A 19,042-nucleotide genomic window follows, 5' to 3' on the forward strand; every position below is an offset into this window, starting at 1 on the left:
GTGGCTGGTCCCCAATCACTTTTCCATTACAGAAATCGATAATGTGAATTACTCCAAAATAACTAGCACCTTCATGCCCCTGCAAAGCTAATTTTTCTGAGTCTTGCTTTTGCCCACGTGCTTCTCTCTGTGTCTGGAATCTGTCTTTACGAGTCAATCCAGGTACCGCGAGTCTCTCATCTGACTGTGACACAGTGTGGCAGAGGGACAGTCAGAGACTTAGGTTCAAGTCTCCCTTCTGACAGTAGCTGTGGGCCCTTGTCAAGCTACCTAACCTCCTGGAAAGTCAGTTTGCTCATCTATAAAATAAGATTTCAAATATAACCACCCACCAGAGTGCTAGAGAACTCAGTGGAATAACAATGTTCATGAATGTTCCTGGCATTTCCTAGGAAGTCATTGAACCCTTAGATAAATATCTGTTTATTCTCTGTAAGAATCTGAAACCTGCTATAAATCTATATCGTGAGGCCACCGTGTAATGAGGTCCTGGTGTCACTTCTGAAATAACACCTTACATTGGAGAAACAGATTGTCACTTACAAATTTATGCATTCTCATAATGCTCTCATTTTGCAAATGACAAAGCTGAGACTCAGGAGAGTTAAGTGAATTACTGGGGGTCCCCCGGCTGGTGCAGCCCTCCGACTCCCCTCACGCTTTCCCACCTCCTCCCTCACCCCCGATTCCAAACGCAAGCCCCTGTGCAGCGCCAGGCGCCGCTTGCTGAGTTCTGCCGGCTGGCAGGGGCTGAAATGACAGGCCCTTTGAACGGCCTCTTGGAGGAAGAGCCATGAGCTCCGTGCAGGCTGCCCTCGAGCTTGCCGGAGAATAAATCCTCCTAGAAGTCCCCGAGAAGGGTCATGTGGAAACCCCCGAGGGCTGGGTTATGAAAGGAAGGACATAAACTGACAGTGGCACCGATATCATACCAAGCACATTCTCGGCCAGCTTCTCACTGACTCCTCAAAACCAGTTGTGCTTAACCTTTTGGGGGGGTTACATACCCCTTAGAGAATCCGCAGAAAGTGTGGACTCTCTTCCTCCAGATAAAGGTACGTATTACGTGTACAAGTGCAGGGGTCAAGGTTAAGGACTCCTGTTGCAACCTGGGCTATTTTCAGATTTTCTTGGGCACCAGGGACAGCCCTGCCCTCACCGTATACCGTATCAAACATTTTCAGATACATCCGCAACCCCACAGTAAATACACAGAGTCACGTAGAACTGTAGTTGTCTGTTTGACATAACGTGTCATCTCTGTAGATATTTAATGAATATCAGTACAGATATTTCAATTCTGTACTTTCTTTTCCTATTTTGGAGCCAATACACTTTTTTAGTAAATTTTACTGAAATATGTCACAAGTACAGAAAAATACACAGATCTTAAGTCTGTGAGACTCCAAGGAGTGAGCGCCCCTGTGTCACTGGCACTCTGGTCAGGAAGCCCCTCTGTCCCTCCCCGTTCACTGCCCCCACCCAGCGCAATCTCGACCCTGACCTCTGACACCAAAGATTGCTGTGGCCTGTGAATTCGCTGCAGGCGGAATGAAACAGTTCACACTCGTTTTGTGTCTGGCTGCCTTTGTGGAGCCAGTGAGCTTTTCATTCAGGTCTCAGCACTTTCAGAGGCCTGTAACAGGCTCACAGCTGTAGGTATTGTTGGTACCCGGAGTTTTCAACTTGCCTTCACATTGGAACCACCAGGGGAGCTTTTTAAAATCCTGAAGCCCAGGCTGTGCCCCCAAACAATTAAATCAGAATCTCTGGGGCTAGGCTCAGGCATTGCTGGTTTTCATCCTCCCAGGTGACACCAATTAAAGCCAAGGTTGAACCCTCAGGATCCCTGTTTTACAGCTGAGGAAACGGAGGCTCCAGGAGTCCCCACCCTGTGCTAATGTCATGAAGCCGGAGCTGAAATCCAGGTCTGACCCAGAGTGGTCCTTGCCTTGCCTTATCCCTGGGCGAACAGTGAAGCCAGCACCAGGCGGGGATGCCCTATCTGCTGCTGGCCGTCCTCGCTGGGAGTCCTCGCAGACGGAGGTGGGGGTTCCCAGGCTAGTGGTGCCAGACGGCAGGGCCACGGGGACTGGCCACGGGGAGAGAGCCGCCAACGCTGGCCTCCGCCCTGGCCCCGCCCCTCTGGAAGGCAGAGAAAGCTCCTTGCACATGGCAGCAGCTGCCAGTGTGGGATCCAGGGGCAAGTTTCCCAACAGCTGATTAGTTCTCCCCACCTCCCCCGCCACCTTTGATTCCCGGGTGCAGTGCTCGATTCCTCCGCTCAGTGGCACCCCGAGCTTCTGTAAACCTGTGGTTTCACACAGGCCCTGCCTGCAGCTGAAGGAAGCCAGACGGCAGAGGGCTGGCGGCAGGGAGGGGCACAGAGCGCAGCAAGAGCTGCCCGGGCATGCCTGTGAGGCTGGGACATTCGGATGGGACCTGGGGGACCCCCTGGCTGAGCAGGAGCAAGGTTCCTCTGCTCCCTGGGTCCTGATGGGGCCTGTCCCTGGCTGGCAAGGGGGACACAGGGACATGGCTGCCACCAGACCCAGGAGAGAGGCCACTTCCCCCATAACTGAGCTGGCAGAGAGAAGCCACACCTCACCCGACCACAGTGAGTCGGGTCCCCCACTGTCCCTCACCAGGCTTCCCCTGGGGGTCCCACACGCCCACGAACACAACCCACCCACACTCCTGTGGTGCCCTAGGCATGGAGGTACCAGCCCTGCCTCAGAGCCCAGGCACAGCTCCAAGCCCTTCCCTGGGAATCAGACCATAAGCCTAGGATGTCTGGCCCTCACGGGGCTGAGGCAGCCTCTGAAGCTGGATCTATCTTCCTCCCAGCAGTGGGACCAGATGCCTAGACTCAGAGCCAACCTCTGCCACTTCCTAGCTGTGTAACTCTGGGCAGGTTACTTACTCCTCCGAGCCTCAGTGTCCTCATCTGTAAAATGGGAATAATAACAGTCCACACCATACAGGGATGTTGTGAAGATTGAATGGTGAATTATGTAGCCTTAGCCTACTGCCTGGCATATAGTAAGTGCTAAATAAGTGGAGCTACAATTGTTATTGATGATGGTGGTGACTATTGCTACTGTTTGCAAGTGCAAGGGCTAAGTGTCTGTCAGCCAGACAAGCACTCAGAGCTGGTTTTCCCCATTTGGTAAATCCTCACCCCCTCCCCAGGACAGCTGGGCTCAGGTTCATGTGTGGCCTCAGGATAGCACAAACTTCCTATCCCCAAACAGAATGAACCTGCCTGCACGTTAGAAAACAAGCTTGCTTGTGACAACCCACACACAGCCGGGTTGAGCAGAGGTAGTGAGTCCAGGCTGCCCGTGGCTCGGGCAAGCACCAAGCTGCCTCTTGGGACAGTGAGCACAAGCGTGACAGCCGCCCAGAGTCCCATTTAGCACCACCCAGAAGGGACTGGAGACATTGTTCCCATAGTCTGCTGAGATCCTCCCTGGAAATGGAGCCTTGGCCCACAGACCTCAGTGTGTGACCCCAGCCTCCTGGTAGCCTCAGGCAACATCCCAGCTGGGTGCCATCCCCATGGCGTCAGAGGACACCTTGGTTCCAAGTTTGGGCACTGTCATCAACAGCCAGCTGTGTGACCTGGGGCAAGTCGCTCACCCTCTCTGGGCCTCTGTTCCACCCCTATAAGAGGACTCGGGTGATCTTTAAATCCCCTCCCCACTCTGACATATGATTTTAGCGAAGTATCTGGCACACAGTAGGTGCTCAATAAATAATAAAATTCAAGACACAACTCTGCAAGGTTCCCATATCCACCACTTTCTCAACTTTAGCACTGAGTGACCCATGTGCTCCAGCCCCTAACAGGGCCCTACCCAGGGGAAGAGCTCAAGACACGAGCATCTGTAACTAATCAGTTCCTTCCGGCCTGCCTTTCAGCCCAACCTGCTCCCCCACCCACGGCTGCAAGAGCCCCAGAGAGTCCAGATTAGAGGCGCTGGAGTGTCTGCCTCCCCAGGGCACGATAAGCTCCAAGAAGACAGGGTCCACCCTGCCCCTGTGCCAGGTCCAGCTCAGGCAGCCGAGTGTCCCCTCACATGACCCTGTGGCACAGAGCTGGCCCCCCATCGCCATGGGGCAGAGAAAGCAGCACAGAGCCTCCGGCTGGGCAAATCCTTTTATTGGAAAAAGAAATAATAAAAGGCCACAGCATTGCCCGTGCCCAGGCCTCCCATGGGAGGTGCGCAGGTCAGACACAATGCCCAGCCACACAGCGGGCCAGGGTGGGCACGGGCCACGGCCAGGGGGCTGCAGCTCTCCAGGGGGATCCTTGAACCAGGACTCACTTGGGCTCAGGACTTCCTGAGGCCTCGGGGACTGGGCCAACCCTCTCCAGCTCTCAGGGTAGGCTCTGCTTCCCACACACTGCTCCCATGTCCACTAAAAAACCTGGCCCCTCTTTGGTTCCAGAAAGCTACCTGCAGTGGCTGGTCTTGCATAGCCACTTCTAGCACCTCCTGCCGACTGAGGTAGGCAGCCCTTTCTGTCCATCTGCAGGGCACCAGGCCCAGAGCTGCTGCCTTCCCACAGACTCCCTGGGCCCTGGGAGCCAGGGCATCATTGGCTGGACGTCCCCTCTTTGCTTGCAAGGAGGGGGTCTGCCTTTGCCCCTGCAGGTTGCCAGCTCCTTTGAATGTCCAAGGGAGCCTCACCTACACAGACTCAAAGAGCCCCAGAGCCTAGGCAGGCTGCATATGCAACGTCTGTGGCCCCATTATCCTGTCATAGGGGGCTGGGAGAGGGACACCGAAGGCCACCCAAGTTTGGCTCTGTTCTCCTAGAACCCCTGCTTCTCTTCTGCTGAAATGTACACAGCAGAGTCAGAAGGTGGGGGAGAGCCCAGGAAGAAGAGCCAGGCTGGCAGCCCCAGGCAAGGGGCGAGGGGCTTTAGGACATTTATGTATAGGGGACCAGGCTGGACCTATGCAGGGAAGAAGCCACAGACCATCATGTGGCAAAGACAACGCAGGATGCAGAGGGACAGTCACTGGCCTAGCAGCCAAGGGGAACATACAGGTGCTCTCACACACACAGACACACACATTCACACGTGCACTCACACACACACATATGCATACCCTCACACAGATGTGCTCACAAATGCACCCACATGCATGCACACGGGGCACTCACACGTGCACTCACACACTCATTCTCGCGAACACACAGGTTCTCATCTCAGGAAACTGGCTCCGGTTCAGGAGGGTCAAACCCCCCAAGGCTACATCTCTCCAGGCCCCATATAACCTCCCAGAGCCCCAGGGCATGTGCTCCCCGACCAGTGTCTGGTGGCCTTCAGAGTCTCAGAATTGGACCCTTCTTGCCAAGGTGAGACGGCCTCCAGCTCTGGGTGCAGGACAGGAAAGCCACAGGTCTGGAAGAGGTCAGGAGCGGGCTGAAGGGGTCCCCACCAGGGCACCCGTCTCCCCAGACCTCGAACACGGCAGAGGCAGGATCACAGACAGGCAGGGGCCCTGCATGGCACTGGGGGAGCAAACTCTGGGAGACAGCCGCGGGGAGCAGGGCCGGAGGGGAGAGAGTCTGGGTGGACATGGGCTTTGGGACAAGGAATCATGCAGGGTGGGAATTCTCTGCGTGACAGACTGGGACCCCCTTGGAGGGCTGGGAGAGGGGCTGCAGAAGAGGGGGGCTGTCTAGATCGTGTTCTCCCCACCCCAGCCTTCCCTAGGAAGGGCTGGCTCCCTGTGGCCCAGACCAGCCCTATCAGGGAAGGAGAGCCCCCCGGTCAGGAAGTGGACTGATCCTGCCAGGGGGTGGGGGGCAGGGGACGGGGGTTGATGGCCTGCAGGAAACACTAGGCCAGTCACCCTCCCTCCCACCCCGGGCAGCAGGGCAGGCCCAGAGAATGACTCAGAAGCGGGTGCTCTGGTAGCGCAGCCGCCGCAGGTCTGCAAGGCCCTCACTCCGGCCATACACCTCCCTGCAGGGACTCTCGGCCAGTCACCGGGCCCCAGCCCCACCACCCCCACCGCTGCTGCTGCCACTGCCACTGCTGCTGCCGCTGCTGGAGCTGCCACTGCTGCACCGGTCCTCGTAGATGGAGATCTCAATCTGGGGTCGGCGGTCAAGGAGCACTGAAGCCGCCCAGCTGCTGACCAGGGGTCAGCCAGGAACCAGAGGGTGCAGGGGTGCAGGGGTGTGGGAGGCTGGGCTGGGCTGTTCCTAGACAACAGGGATGTGGTGGCCTGGGAGCTGGACGCCCCAGGGCTCCCCAAGCCCATCCGTGCACATTACTCAGCTAACAGTTATGGAGATTTGCAGGGCCAGGCACCGTGCTGGGTGCACAGCCGTGGTCACATGGGATGAAGTCCCTGCCCTCACAGAGCTTACATTCTAGTGGGTCTAATGACCATATGTTAGGACACGATGTGCCCAGGGAGGTGGTGTCACTGCGTGGGAAGTGTGAGGACTTTGGTGTCCTGAATTCAAATCCTGACTCACCCACTCACCTAAGTGACCTTAGGCCCATCACTTAACTTGTTAGCCAACAACTACGGCATCTGTAAGATGGGGATAATAATAGAATCTTGGGGTTAGAGTGTAGATTAGATAAAATAATGTATGTAAAGCACCAAGCTCAATACCTGGCACATAGTAAAGGCTCAATAAAAAGAAGCATCTATCACTGGGCTTTGTAAACATGATTCTGGGTGTTTGTTTTCTTTACTCTTTTCCTCAGTTTCCCAGCAAAATTTATATTTTAACAATTCTACTCTTCTTGCTGTTGAATAGGGGAAGGGATGTGTGCATACCTGGGCCACACTACCCCAGGTGGGATGTGTGCATACCTGGGCCACACTGTTCCAGTGAGAGGTGTGCACACCTGGGCCACACTACCCCAGGTGGGATGTGTGTACACCCAGGCCACATTACCCCAGGCGAGAGGGTGTGCACACATGGGCCACACTATTCTAGTGGGATTGTGTGCACACCTGGGCCACATTACCCCACATAAGAAGCATGCACGCCTGGGCCACACTACCCCAGGTGTGAGATGTGCACACCTGGGCTACACTACCCCATGTAAGAGGCATGCACACCTAGGCCACACTATTCAAGGGGAATATGTGCACACTGGGGCCACACTACCCCAGGTGTGAGATGTGCACACCTGGTCACACTACACCAGGTAAAGTCAGCAGAATCATGGCCCACCCTTGGTCCTGACTGCCACTGGGACTCAGACCTTGGGGACATCACCTCATCCTACATCTCATGTTTCTCATCTGTAAAAAGGGACACAAGATGAAATGAGGTTGGCACGAAATTGTGGACTGTAAACGAATGTGGTGATTTGCATCTTCCTGGAGGGGTTCTTGTAGTTAAGAGTGAGCCTGGGCTGAAAACCTGGCCTTGATGTTCCCCAGCTGCGTGACTCTGCGGCAGTTATTTAACATCAGCGTCTCCATCTATAAAGGGCACTAGAGCTACCCACCTTGTAGGACTGTTGTGAGAAGTAGATGAATTCGTATGTCAGAGTACTTACTGTGGTATCTGGCACACGCTAGGCACCGGCTGCACACAGCTCGGTAAGTGCAAACCCTGAAACTCACAAAGCCCCAATAACTTATGATGGGGGAGGGGGCGCGTTGATGTGGGGAATCCTGGGAAAACCCTGAGCGGAGGCCCCCAGGGTAGCCCCCATTTCCTGGCAGCCTCCCCAGGGACCCCACTGGTTGTCAACCCTGTGCCCCCGCACAGGACAGCCCAGAAGGATACAACCCTCATCCCACGCTCCACGGGGTCCGTGAGCAGGAGGCCTCGAGGCGCAAAGATCTTCTCATTCTGCTCCTGGATGTAGCGGGAAATCTTCTTGAGAACCTGCAAAAGCAGGGTGGGGGGAGGGTGAGCACGCAGCAGGGCAGCCCCGGGCAAGGGGACGCAGAGCGTGTCAGGCGGGGCCACCTTCTCGTAGTGGGTCTCCATGCAGAGGAAGATGAAGTAGGCCGTGGCGCAGGCCAGGCAGCCCTCGAGGTAGGAGCTGCCCCCGATCTTCTCAGCCTCCGCGTAGAAGCCGTTGAGGGTCTTCACGGTCTCCTCGAAGAGCTGCCGCTCGATCTGAGGGAGAGAGGGCCAGAGCCAGGCTGAGGTTAGCCCCCCTGGAGTGTGGACAGTCACAGGCCGGGCTCAGGGGACAGTGGTGGGGTCGCGTGGGTCAGGGGAGATGACATATTGGCACACAGGAGCAGAGAGGCTGCAGGCAGAGCAGAGAGAGCACTGGTCTGGGAGTTAGGAGCCCTGGGGCCGGCCCAGGCTTGGCCCCCAACTGGCTGTGTGACCCTGGGCCTAACCATCGGCCTCAGTCTGCTCATCTACAACACGGGAATTGCAATGGCTGCTTGGCCTCCCTTGGAAACAGGAAACTCCCATTATATCCTAGATGTTTTCTGCAGACAGACAAGTATTTTGCTGACTTTGACACCTCCCATCTTGACGGTGGTGCGAGAGCTCAGGACCAAATTCACAGAGGCTCTCTGTGTTTGGATGGGACTCCAACTGCATGAGACTGCTTGGGTGAGAGCGCAGGAGTGTCTCTCCAGCGGGGGCACTTCTTCCTGGCTAAGAGGTTACCCAGAGCACCACAGCCCGTGTACCTGGACAACGGAGCTGTCCTGCCTGTACCCATAATAGTAACTAATGTATATTAAGCACTTTCTATGTGCCAGGCATTTTTATATACTCTTTATTTTAATCCTCATAACAATTCTATCAGAAAAGTATACTGTCATCCCCATTTTACAGGTGAGGACTGCTCTGAGGTTCTAAGACCACATGGACCATGTGCCCCCTGGTCCCAGCCACCACCATTTCTGGCCTCTTCACTGGCCTGCCTGGCCCTGCCCCTGCCCTAACTTCCTCCAGGGGCTCCCAAAGTCTTCCCATTTCTCTCCAATTAAAATTCAAGAAGCCCTTACAGTGCCCGCCAGGCCCTCTGAGGGCCCATCTGGTCCAGGCCACAAGCCTTGCTGCTCTACCTGGGGGTCATCCACCCCAAAGGACAGGCATGCTAAGATGAGAAAGGAACCTACATTCTCTCCAAAAGCTGGTTGGGGGTCAGATCAGTAAAGGCCAGCCCTGTCCCCCCTTCCCAGACCCACTCAGATCTGCCTGAGCTGCAGGATGGAAGGGTCAGGATCTGCCCTGCCTTCCCCAAGCCCAGGCCAGCTCCATCCAGGGCAGCCTGGGACAAGGGCTGAGTGCACCCTCAGAACCAGGAGCAGCTGATGCCTCGCAGGGGACCCGTGCCCGGTGTGTCACCCAGGTAGCTGAGCCTAGAGGCAGAGGCCATGGGCAGAGCCCTGGGCTGGCTACCTGTGATGACACCCGGCAGACTCCAGGGTGGAATGTCGGGCTCTCCCCTTTGCCCAAGGCAGGGAAGGAGGGAAAGCAGCCTCTAGCTCTGCCTTTGGGTCTCTATGCTTTCCCTGCCAAGACTCTGGTTACCAAGGCATCTAGTTTTCTCTGTACCATGAAGGATGCACTTGCATCAGTAAGAAAATACGAGTCCTGGGAAAAAGCAGAGAAGCCGGGCACTGAGACCCTTCTACTGCTTCCTGACTCCCACAAGTAACTTCCTCTTTCTGTCCCTCGGTTCCTCTTCTAACTGAGAGAGATGGACAAGTGCGGTGCCTCTCAAACTTTAATGCATATATGAATAACCCGAAGATCTGGTTAAAAATGCAGATTTGGGCTGGGTGCGGTGGCTCACACCTGTAGTCCCAGCACTTTGGGAGGCCGAGACAGGAGGATCACTTAAGGCCAGGAGTTCGAGACCAGGCTGGGCAACATGGTGAGACCTTGTTTCTACAAAAAATTTAAAAATTAGCCGGGCATGGTGGTGCACGCCTATAGTCCTAGCTACTTAGGAGGCTGAGGTGGAAGAATGATTTGAGCCCGAGTTCGAGGCTACAGTGAGCTATGATGGCACCACTGCACTTTGCTGGGGTGACAAAGCGAGATCCTTTCTCTTAAAAAATATGCATATTTGGATTCAGTAGATCCAGGGTGGGGACTGACAGTCTGCATTTCTAACAAGCTCTCAGGTGATGCTGCATGGTCAGTCCACAGACCACACTTAGAGTAACTCCAGCTGCACACTACAATCATCTGAGCAGCTTTTAAAGCCTGCGACGCCCAATTCTCCCTGCAGAGAGATTCTGAGTCAAACGGTCTGAGAAGGGGAGAATGGATCAGGGCAGCAAAGGCCACCGCTGCCCGACCCTCCCCAAGCCGATGCCCTGCAAGGCTCCTTTTTCAAAGCTGCCGGTGCCTCTGAGCTGCAGCCCAGGGTGAGAAGCAGCACCAAGCTAGAAGCCCAGCAGGTCTGCAAGTGCGCTCTATGAATCACGCAATTCCGATTCACCTGGGGATTCCTCAGTAAACACTAAGATTTAAACAATTATGATTTAAAATAATTTTAAAATTAATATTTAAAACAATGCTGATGTGGGGCCCTACCCCCAGAGATTCTGACTTATTTGGTTTAGGGTGAGGTCTGGGCATCAGGATTTTTTAAGCTCCCCAGGAAATTCTAATGTGCAGCCACGGTTGAGGTCAGCTGCTGACAAATGGAGATTCCTGAATCTCAGTCCAACAACTGCATCAGCACCTCGCGATGACACGTGTCATCAGGAATTTCCATTTATTTAACAAGCTCTCCACATGATCCTCACGCAGCTGAAATTTGAGAGCTGCTAGACTAAAATAATCTCTGAGGCTTCTTCAGCTCTAACTCTGTACGGGGAGACAGCCATTTATCCTTCCATTTGAAGTGGCTGAACAACTCATGTGTGCTATGACATTATGTGTCATATGATCCTGGTACAAAAAAAAAACACATGCAATGAGACCCTCAGCTCCGTCATGGCCCTGGGTTTCAAGCTTAGAAAAAGGCGTCCTTACCCGGCTGTCCAGCTCCGGGGGGAACTTGGTCTGGAACTGACAGATGGTCCCATCGCTGTAGTCCCTCTGGATAAAGACCTTGGTGGCCAGCGAGGCACTTCGCCGGAGCTCCTGCAGATTGTGGACCTGAGGATATGTACAGGAGACACGCGTGGAGGGTGACCATCCGTCTCGGTCTATCTGAAACTGAGGGATTTCCCAGAATGTGCGTCTTTCAGCACTAAAACCAGGAAAGTCGCTGGCACACAGGAATGATCTGGCCACACCGCAAGTGCTCCAGAGGGCCGTGGGGAGCAGACTGCGGAGTTTACCCGAGAAGCTGCCCTGAGCTATCCCAGAAAGATCTTTTAAAAGCCTAAAGCAGGGCCAAAGCTGAGCCAAAATGAGAGGTCCATCAACAGAGCCAGAAACAAATTTTAACAAGAGGAATGAGACCTCCTGGTGGCCAACCCAGACTCTTCTCCCAATCTCTCTCTCTCTCTCTCTCTCTCTCTCTCTCTCTCTCTCTCTCTCTCTCTCTCTCTCACACACACACACACACACACACACACACACACACACACGGCAGGACCTTTCATGCTTTCATTCATTCACCAAGAACCAAGTGTTCTCAACTCATGAGGCCCGTGCTTAGGGAACCCAGCGCTGAGCAAGACGGAACCCTCAGACCCTGCTGAGTGGATCTTAGGACACAGTTGGGGGCGGGGACCAGGTGGGACAGAGAAGTACCTGACGTGCCACTGAACTCAGAGACCGGCCAGAGAGCACCACGGATGCTCCCCACATCCAGCACTCCTCAGCACAGGAAAGACAGGGCCCGTGAGCGTCCAAACTTCCCCAGAGAGAAGTGTGGATGAAGTGGACTCAGGCCAGAAACTGAAGAAACAGCCTGGGGTGATTTCCATCCTGGTGCACTCCTTTGGACTTGACATTGATACAGACTCCGGCATTTGGGGCTGTGGACTCAAATCCACAGAAGGACGAGGCCCCTTCCTTCCACCTCTCCAGCCTGTCACCCGCACTCGAGACAAGCATCCCACCCAACGCTGGAGCCACATGGAGCCCAGGCCGCAGAGGCAGAGTGAACAGCCAGGCCATCCCGTGTAATTAAGCTGAATCCATTCAGTCACTCGGCACTCATTGATGAAGTCCCTGCTACTGCCAGGCTCTGGAGGGGCCGACAAAAGACAGCCTGTGAGCTCCAGGAGGAAGACAAGTAAATATATAATGAATTGGACAGTGATAAATGCTACAGAGAAGTAGCATCTTACCCAGAAATGCTTACTCAGAAAGGCTTCCTAAGGCCTGTGTTGAGTGCTGAAGGAAGACAGTGGTAGGGGACAGGCGGGGAGTGGGGAGACGGAGGAAAATGTAGCCCAGACAAAAAGAGCAGCTGTGCAAAGTGAGGAAGATAGAAGAGCACTTGGTCTACGCCAAGGGCCTGAGGCAGCTTTCAGCCAGACTGGAGTTGGTTTGCAGATTACATAAGAGCAGTGAGGCAGGGTCAGATCCCAAGGAGCTGGAGGCCTCTTTAAGATGGAAGATACTTAAACTTGCTTAAAAGCTGGGGAAAAGAAGAGAGAGAGAAAGGTTGTCAATAAGGTAGAAGGAGGCCAGGCACGGTGGCTCACGTCTGTAATCCTAGCACTCTGGGAGGCCAAGGCAGGAGTATAGCTTGAGGCCAGGAGTTTGAGACCAGCCTGAGCAAGAGTGAGACCCCGTCTCTACAAAAAATAGAAAACTTAGCTGGGCATGGTGGCACACGCCTGTAGTCCCAGCTACTCGGAAGGCTGAGGCTGGAGGATCACTCAAGCCCAGGAGCTGAAGCCTGCAGTAAGCTATGATGACACCACTGCACTCTACCCAGGGCAACAGAATGAGATCCTGTTTCAAAAAAAAATAAAATACAATAAGATAGAAGGAGCAAGGCCGGGCACGGTGGCTCACGCCTGTAATCCTAGCTCTGGGAGGCCGAGGCGGGTGGATCGCTCAAGGTCAGGAGTTCGAGACCAGCCTGAGCAAGAGTGAGACCCCGTCTCTACTAAAAATAGAAAGAAATTATCTGGCCAACTAAAAATATATATACAAAAAATTAGCCGGGCATGGTGGCACATGCCTGTAGTCCCAGCTACTAGGGAGGCTGAGGCAGTAGTAGGATCGCTTGAGCCCAGGAGTCTGAGGTTGCTGTGAGCTAGGCTGATGCCACGGCACTCACTCTAGCCCGGGCAACAGAGCGAGACTCTGTCTCAAAAAAAAAAAAAAAAATAGAAGGAGCAAATAATTGATGCATCAAGGTCCTGAAAAGGTGGGAATCCAAAAATACTATAGATGACTTTCCCAAATCCAGGTGAACCTTGATCCATGTAAGAAATGTGATTCCAAAGTATTGTGGTTGGATTAAATCATGTGTAAGCGCCCCTCTAGGCTTAATATTCCTTGATTCCTCTAATCAAGGTTTTCATGGAAGAAGTCCCCTTGACACCTAGTAGGATCCTATGGTAACATCTAGAAATGAAGAATGCTTTGGTAATACAAGCACATTAATCATTAATGTGTCTGCTCTGTCTGGTTAAGGTTTTGTAATGTTGTATCTTCAAAGGAAAAGGAAGGGGCTATGGCCTTCCTCTGCCCTTCTAAAACCAACTTACAAGAGCCAGTTGATCCTGAGGATGGACTTCCCTAGTCCCAGAAGGATCATTCTGGCAGTTTTGTGGGAAGTGGGCAAGACTGGGGTGAGGGGCCAGTTAGAGGGATGATTGTCTTTGGAGAAGTCCAGGGGAAAACTAAAGTGGGTCTAAATCAAGAAAACAGGTGGTGAGGATGGAAAGAAAGGGAAGAAACAGTGCTTCAGCCATTCTGACACAGCCTCAGCTTCCTCCCTCCAGCATCCTCCTTGGTCTGTGCCCAAATGTACACATGCATACACACGCGTGTGCTGTCATGAAGGCATGTGTCTCTAGTGTACAGCTGGCTACTGACCAGAGCCGTTTCTTCTTCCCCCTAGGCACAAAGCTAGACTAATTCCCAGCCTCCTTGGCAGTTAGGTGTGGCCACCTGAACGAGTGGAATGTGAGTGGAAGTGATGAAGGCCAGGTCTAGGCTTGACTCATAGAACTGTGCCACTCCTCCCTGCTCTTTCCCCTTCCATGGAAGCCAGTGGAGCCATGTGTTGAAGACAGAGGCACCACGGGTTGGAAAGAGCCTGGGTCCCTGAATCAACCACCTGGAAGAGACTCACCTACTGATCAGGAACACCTGTCTGGGACTTTACTGAGCACGAAACAAATTTCTATGGTATTAAGCCACCGAGATTTTAGGATGCTGCCTTACACAATACAGTCCCATGTCCTCTTGGCTTTGAACCATGGGTTCTAAAATGGTCAGAATGGGAAGGGCCAACACCCTTTCCAACTTCAACAATATTTGGAGCCTTAGAATACAATTCAGATTCTGGGTGACTAGAGAGACACTCCTCTCCCTGGAGAGTGTTTGTAGAGGTCTTGAGATGCTAGAGGGTGGTATTAGACACATTTTATATGACAGAGCCCGAGTCTCCCAGACCTACGTAAAGGACACACAGTACAGACTCATCTGTAGTTGGTGAAGAGCAAGATTCAAGACAAGGCAGGGTCTCCTGGCTCTCTCCATCCGTGGGGGCTCAGGTGTGAAGTACCAAGAAGCCCAGGTGGAAAGATGGCCACTGACCTGGACCCAGGGGACCTTACCCTGGGCCACATGACCCTGGGAAAGTCTTCCCTTCTCTGGGCCTCCATTTATTCAACTGGAAACTAAGAAGTTGGAACTATGTAATCACTCGAGCCCCTTCCAGCTCTGACATTCTAGAGGCTTTATCAGGGATTATGAACACATATATTCACAGGGGCAAAGGACTAAGTGGGCCAGGTGGGGCCTGAGGCTGATCAGAGAACGTGCCCTGTCTCGAGGCAGCAGCTGGGCACTGCCATTTGAGAATGTGCGCCCAGGTGCCAGCACTTTTGATTTTTCAAAAGAAGCAACAAATCTTAACATCAAATATCCTCATTTTAAAATGTTTCCAATACATTTAAAAAATGTATGAGCACGAAGAAGACCATAAAAGGCACACCTGTACACCAGCCTCATCCCTAGAGCTGCTAGTTCAGAACCTCTGAATAAGGAATCCCACGGCCGGGGCCCTTGGGCAAGAGCCAGAAGCCAGGCTCCAGGTCACTGGCCAGCCACTTGGCTTTCAGGAAGCTGGTGGGGATTCTCAGCAGGGACCCATGATGCTCAGAAATCCTCTAGGGGGATCCCAAAGTCTGTGACCACCTCTCTCTGTGGCTGCAGCTCCTGTGCCTCCCCTGGGCAGCTCCCCAGGAGTTTCTTAACTGACCCAGAGACCTGAGCTTCTCCCCACTTCTCACCTTCCCCAATCCTGCCCCTCTCCCATCCCCAGCCCCTGGCCTGCTGGCAGCTGAGTAAGGACCAAGAGGCATTTCATGAGGAAGAAAATTGGTGGTGAGACCCTCAGGCTCCAATTTTCAAACTGCAGCATGACAAGGAAGGGGAGGCTGGGTACCACAGGTCACACATTTAGAGCCTGTCCACCCGACAGTCACCAGGCTGGGCTGGGGAGGAACATACACTGGAGAGCAAAGGAGCTCCCAGACCCAGTCTGCCCAAGACCAACAAGAGGTCCCACCTGGCCCACATCTCCATCCTCTTTAAAAACCATCCCATTCCATGAAATCCAGTGGCATGTGAGAAAAAAATTAATCTTTTAAAAAGCCCCCTCATTCTATAGGATGCATGTGAGACTCTACACAGGAATCAGGGGGTTCCACTGATGTGCCAGCACTCTGCTCCCTGGCTAGCATGTGGAGGAGGGGTGTGTGAGTCACAGGCAGCCAGGTTGCACCTAAGGATGAAAAACTGGGCACAAGACCGTCCTTCTTCTCAGCCTATAGCAGCACGCATGCCCGACTCATTGTGGGCTGGCTGTTAACTCCATGCCTTGAAGATCAAACCTCCAAATGCCCTGTTTGGATAAGGCTACTTGGGTGTATTTAAATGTCTCTTAGAAACCAAACTCCACCACTTAGAGAAGCCCCTCCCAGCCAGACACTTCCCCATTGTCCTTGGCCATCTGGACTGTGTCCTGGGGCAGACCCTGCTCTCGGTGACACACATTCGCAGAGGTTTGCTGCTCAGGAATGGGCTCATTACAGCTTTCCTAATGAGGTCAGTGTATCGCTCAGGAGGCTTCATCCCTCCTCTGAGCTCCTCGCACACACCCTCCCCTAATGCTAAATCCTAAACAGAAATTAGGGAGCAGAAAAGATCAAGTTTCTATCCAGGGATATCTCTCATAGCTCGCTCTCTCTTTCTTTCTCTCTCTCTCTTCCCTTTTCCCCCCTTCTCTCCTCTCAGTACACCTGCTGGCGGGGAGGACTTCCTTTCCAGAATCCCAAGGGAATGGGCGTGGGAACCTGAGTGGGGTTTTCTTTCTCCCGACAGGTTTGTCCTGGTAATGGCAACTCAATCCTCATAGTACACACAGCCTGGGGAGAATGATTCACCCCACAGCCCAGATAATGTGCACGTCCTGTGCCTTGGCACAGCTGAAGCTTCCTCCCTCAGAACTGCCACCAGAGCCCACCCAAGGCCAAACTGTGAAGCAGCAAATGTTTGTCCTCAGCTCCCCATCTCTTCTGGACATTCCTGTCCCTCTGCCCTCAAACCAACGGAGCCAGGCCAGTCACGGGGCCTGAGTCCCCACACTCCAGCTCTCATGACTTCCTTTGCATCCCTCTCCCCATCAAAGCCTCATGTCAAGACCCTGAGCACCTCCTCTCTATTAGGCAACACGATTGGCTAACTGGATACACTAACCTTGGATGCAGAACAAAACAAAACAAAAAAAAGAACACTGGCCACAGAGGCAAAAGACTCAAGTTCTTATCCTGGCCCTGCCACCTTTTAGCCATATTTTCTTGAATAACACACTCCAGTTGCATCATCTGTAAAATGGGATAATGATGCTTCCTTGGCTCCTTCACAGGGATGAGGCAAGCTTCTGAGCCTCAGTTGTCTCATCTGTTAATTGGGGATAATGACACCATCCTTGCCCACTTCACAGGGTTGTTCTAAGGCTCAGAGGAGATCACACATGTGATAGTGCTTTGTACACAGAGGCATTATGAGCAGAGCCTCTCCCAGGGGAAGAGTCATGTGTGCCTAACAGCAGCCTCCTGGAAACACCGCCTCAGTCGAGAGAGGTGAGGCTGCCAGTTGGAATCTGGGGACAACAGCAGACCTGGGAGGGAGATATACTGGGACAGACGGGCCTGTTGGAATCTGTCAGATCACTTCTCAGAGGCAGCTGCCTTCTGCCCACACTGCTGGCCCAGCTGAGCTCATGTAGCTGAAGTTCCCCCTTTGTGCCCAACACCAGCAGCGTCTGCTGCAGTCTGGCAGCCCTGCCTGGAAGGGAACCAGCTCCTTGGCCACTTCTCCCTTTGTTCTTTCGGCTCTGCTCGGTATCTTTGGCACTTTCTGAGTACTGTGCATTCCTCCACTCTAGACACCGAGCTCCAGGGGTCTCCCGAGGGCTTGCCCCCACACCGGGTCCTAGGGGGCAAACCCTCCTCCTAGCTAACCTCGTGCCTTGTCAGAAAGCAGAACAATGCCAAGCAACTGTACCTTATTCTGTGGCAGAGACTTCAGCAGAATAACGACAATAACACTTGGCATTGGTGTCACACTGCTCACCAGGATGCCCGGAGGCACTGAATAGAATTATTCAAAGGCCTCTGCTCTCCCCCTGGTTGTGTTCCAGCTGAATTGGAAATAGGGAGACACCACAAAGGAAGTCAGCATCAGAACTGGGGAGACCCTGTTGTCCAGGTTCCACTCCAGATATAGTATACAAAGGAGGAAACTTTCGGCTCTGCTGCTGACATGCTGTGTGAGTATCACATGCCCCCCCCACGTTCGCTTCATCAGGTGCAGAGAGGGAACATAAAGGGCTCCCATCCCCCTCACAGAATGAGGGGGAGGGGAAATCCCTAGGGGCAAAGAGGGTAATCCCTGATCTCGAGTCCCCGTGAGCTAACAAGTCCCTTGGTTCAGTGTTCAAGTCCTTGAAGGTGACACACCTATAGGCACACCTTGAAGAAAGCAGCACCTCCCATCAGACACAAGAGAAATTTGGACATCCTGGGACAGGAAACTTGAACGGGGAGAAAAGGGAAGGAGTGATATGCAAAAGTGGGGACTGGTGCAGGCAGCTCGTTGAAAGCAACCCTTTGGGTTCTCTGCCTGAGGATGTCTTTGTCACCTCCCTCCCCCAGAGGAAATGCGGATGTAGAGGTAAGTCTGTCATCCTTCAGCCCAGCTTTTGGGTTCAGAAGCTGGATGACTGCATAGCAACAGCAGACAGCCGCCTCCCCTCCCCTTACACACGCGCGTACACGCGCCTCCGATCCTCTAGGAAAGCGGCTTCGGGACTTGTGTAGTCCAGGGGAAGCGGAAACCCCAGCCTGGGGCCCTGGAGCAACCCTGGCGCTAGTGCCAACAAGTGGTGTGGGCAGCCTGGGGGCTCAGGTGGGACACGGGGAAGCCTGACGGCCAGGGGTGCGATGAGCCCGCACCAAGAGCCCCTCTCTTCCACCCTGCCGCTGCATCCCCACCTCCTCCCTCCAACCCAGCCAGGGGATCCCCCCACCCCAGCCCTCGGCCTGCCCTCCCCTCCCGCCCAGCCGGCCCCTGGGATTTGCTCCAGCAGCCGGGCACTGCCGCGGGCAGGGCGCTCGCCCCCTACCTCGGTGGCCATGTTCGGGCGCCGGCGGCTCCGGGGCGGCCGCGGGCCCGGCTAGGGGGGCTGTCCGCGGTGCTGACTCGCGAGGCGGGCGGGCCGGCGGCTCGGGGCGGCTCGGGGCGCTGTCCGCGGTGCTGATGCGGCCGCCGCGGGCCGGGCGCAGGTGGGCTGCGGCGCGGCGGCCACGTCCCGGCCAGGGGCGCTGCGCTGCCGGCGGTGCCGATGCGGGCGCCGGGCCGGGAGGCGAGGCCGCGCCCGGGGCTCCGCACGGCCCGA

General features: G+C 54.2%; 1 protein-coding gene across 1 annotated transcript; it reads right to left on the reverse strand.

Moving 5' to 3' along the window:
• Nucleotides 1–4,148: 4,148 nt before the first annotated feature.
• Nucleotides 4,149–18,818, reverse strand: GOLGA7B (golgin A7 family member B). Its single transcript, XM_045568694.1, has 5 exons — nt 18,770–18,818; nt 10,969–11,094; nt 7,972–8,124; nt 7,786–7,887; nt 4,149–6,117 (listed from the first exon to the last, which is right to left on the reverse strand). The coding sequence occupies exons 1-5, from the start codon at nt 18,779–18,781 to the stop codon at nt 6,007–6,009; spliced, it is 504 nt and encodes a 167-aa protein (XP_045424650.1). The 5' UTR covers nt 18,782–18,818; the 3' UTR covers nt 4,149–6,006.
• Between the last annotated feature and the right edge of the window lie 224 nt (nt 18,819–19,042).

This window comes from Lemur catta, chromosome 14 (genome assembly GCF_020740605.2).
Source record: "Lemur catta isolate mLemCat1 chromosome 14, mLemCat1.pri, whole genome shotgun sequence".
Lineage (NCBI taxonomy): Eukaryota > Metazoa > Chordata > Mammalia > Primates > Lemuridae > Lemur > Lemur catta.

Bases quoted from the DNA above. Each gene is read 5' to 3' on its own strand.
- GOLGA7B (XM_045568694.1), bottom strand. The intron at 8,125-10,968 runs GTAAGGACGCCT...TCTCTCCCTCAG, and splicing joins CCCCGGAGCTGGACAGCCGG to ATCGAGCGGCAGCTCTTCGA. The intron at 7,888-7,971 runs GTGGCCCCGCCT...CTGCTTTTGCAG, and splicing joins TGGAGACCCACTACGAGAAG to GTTCTCAAGAAGATTTCCCG.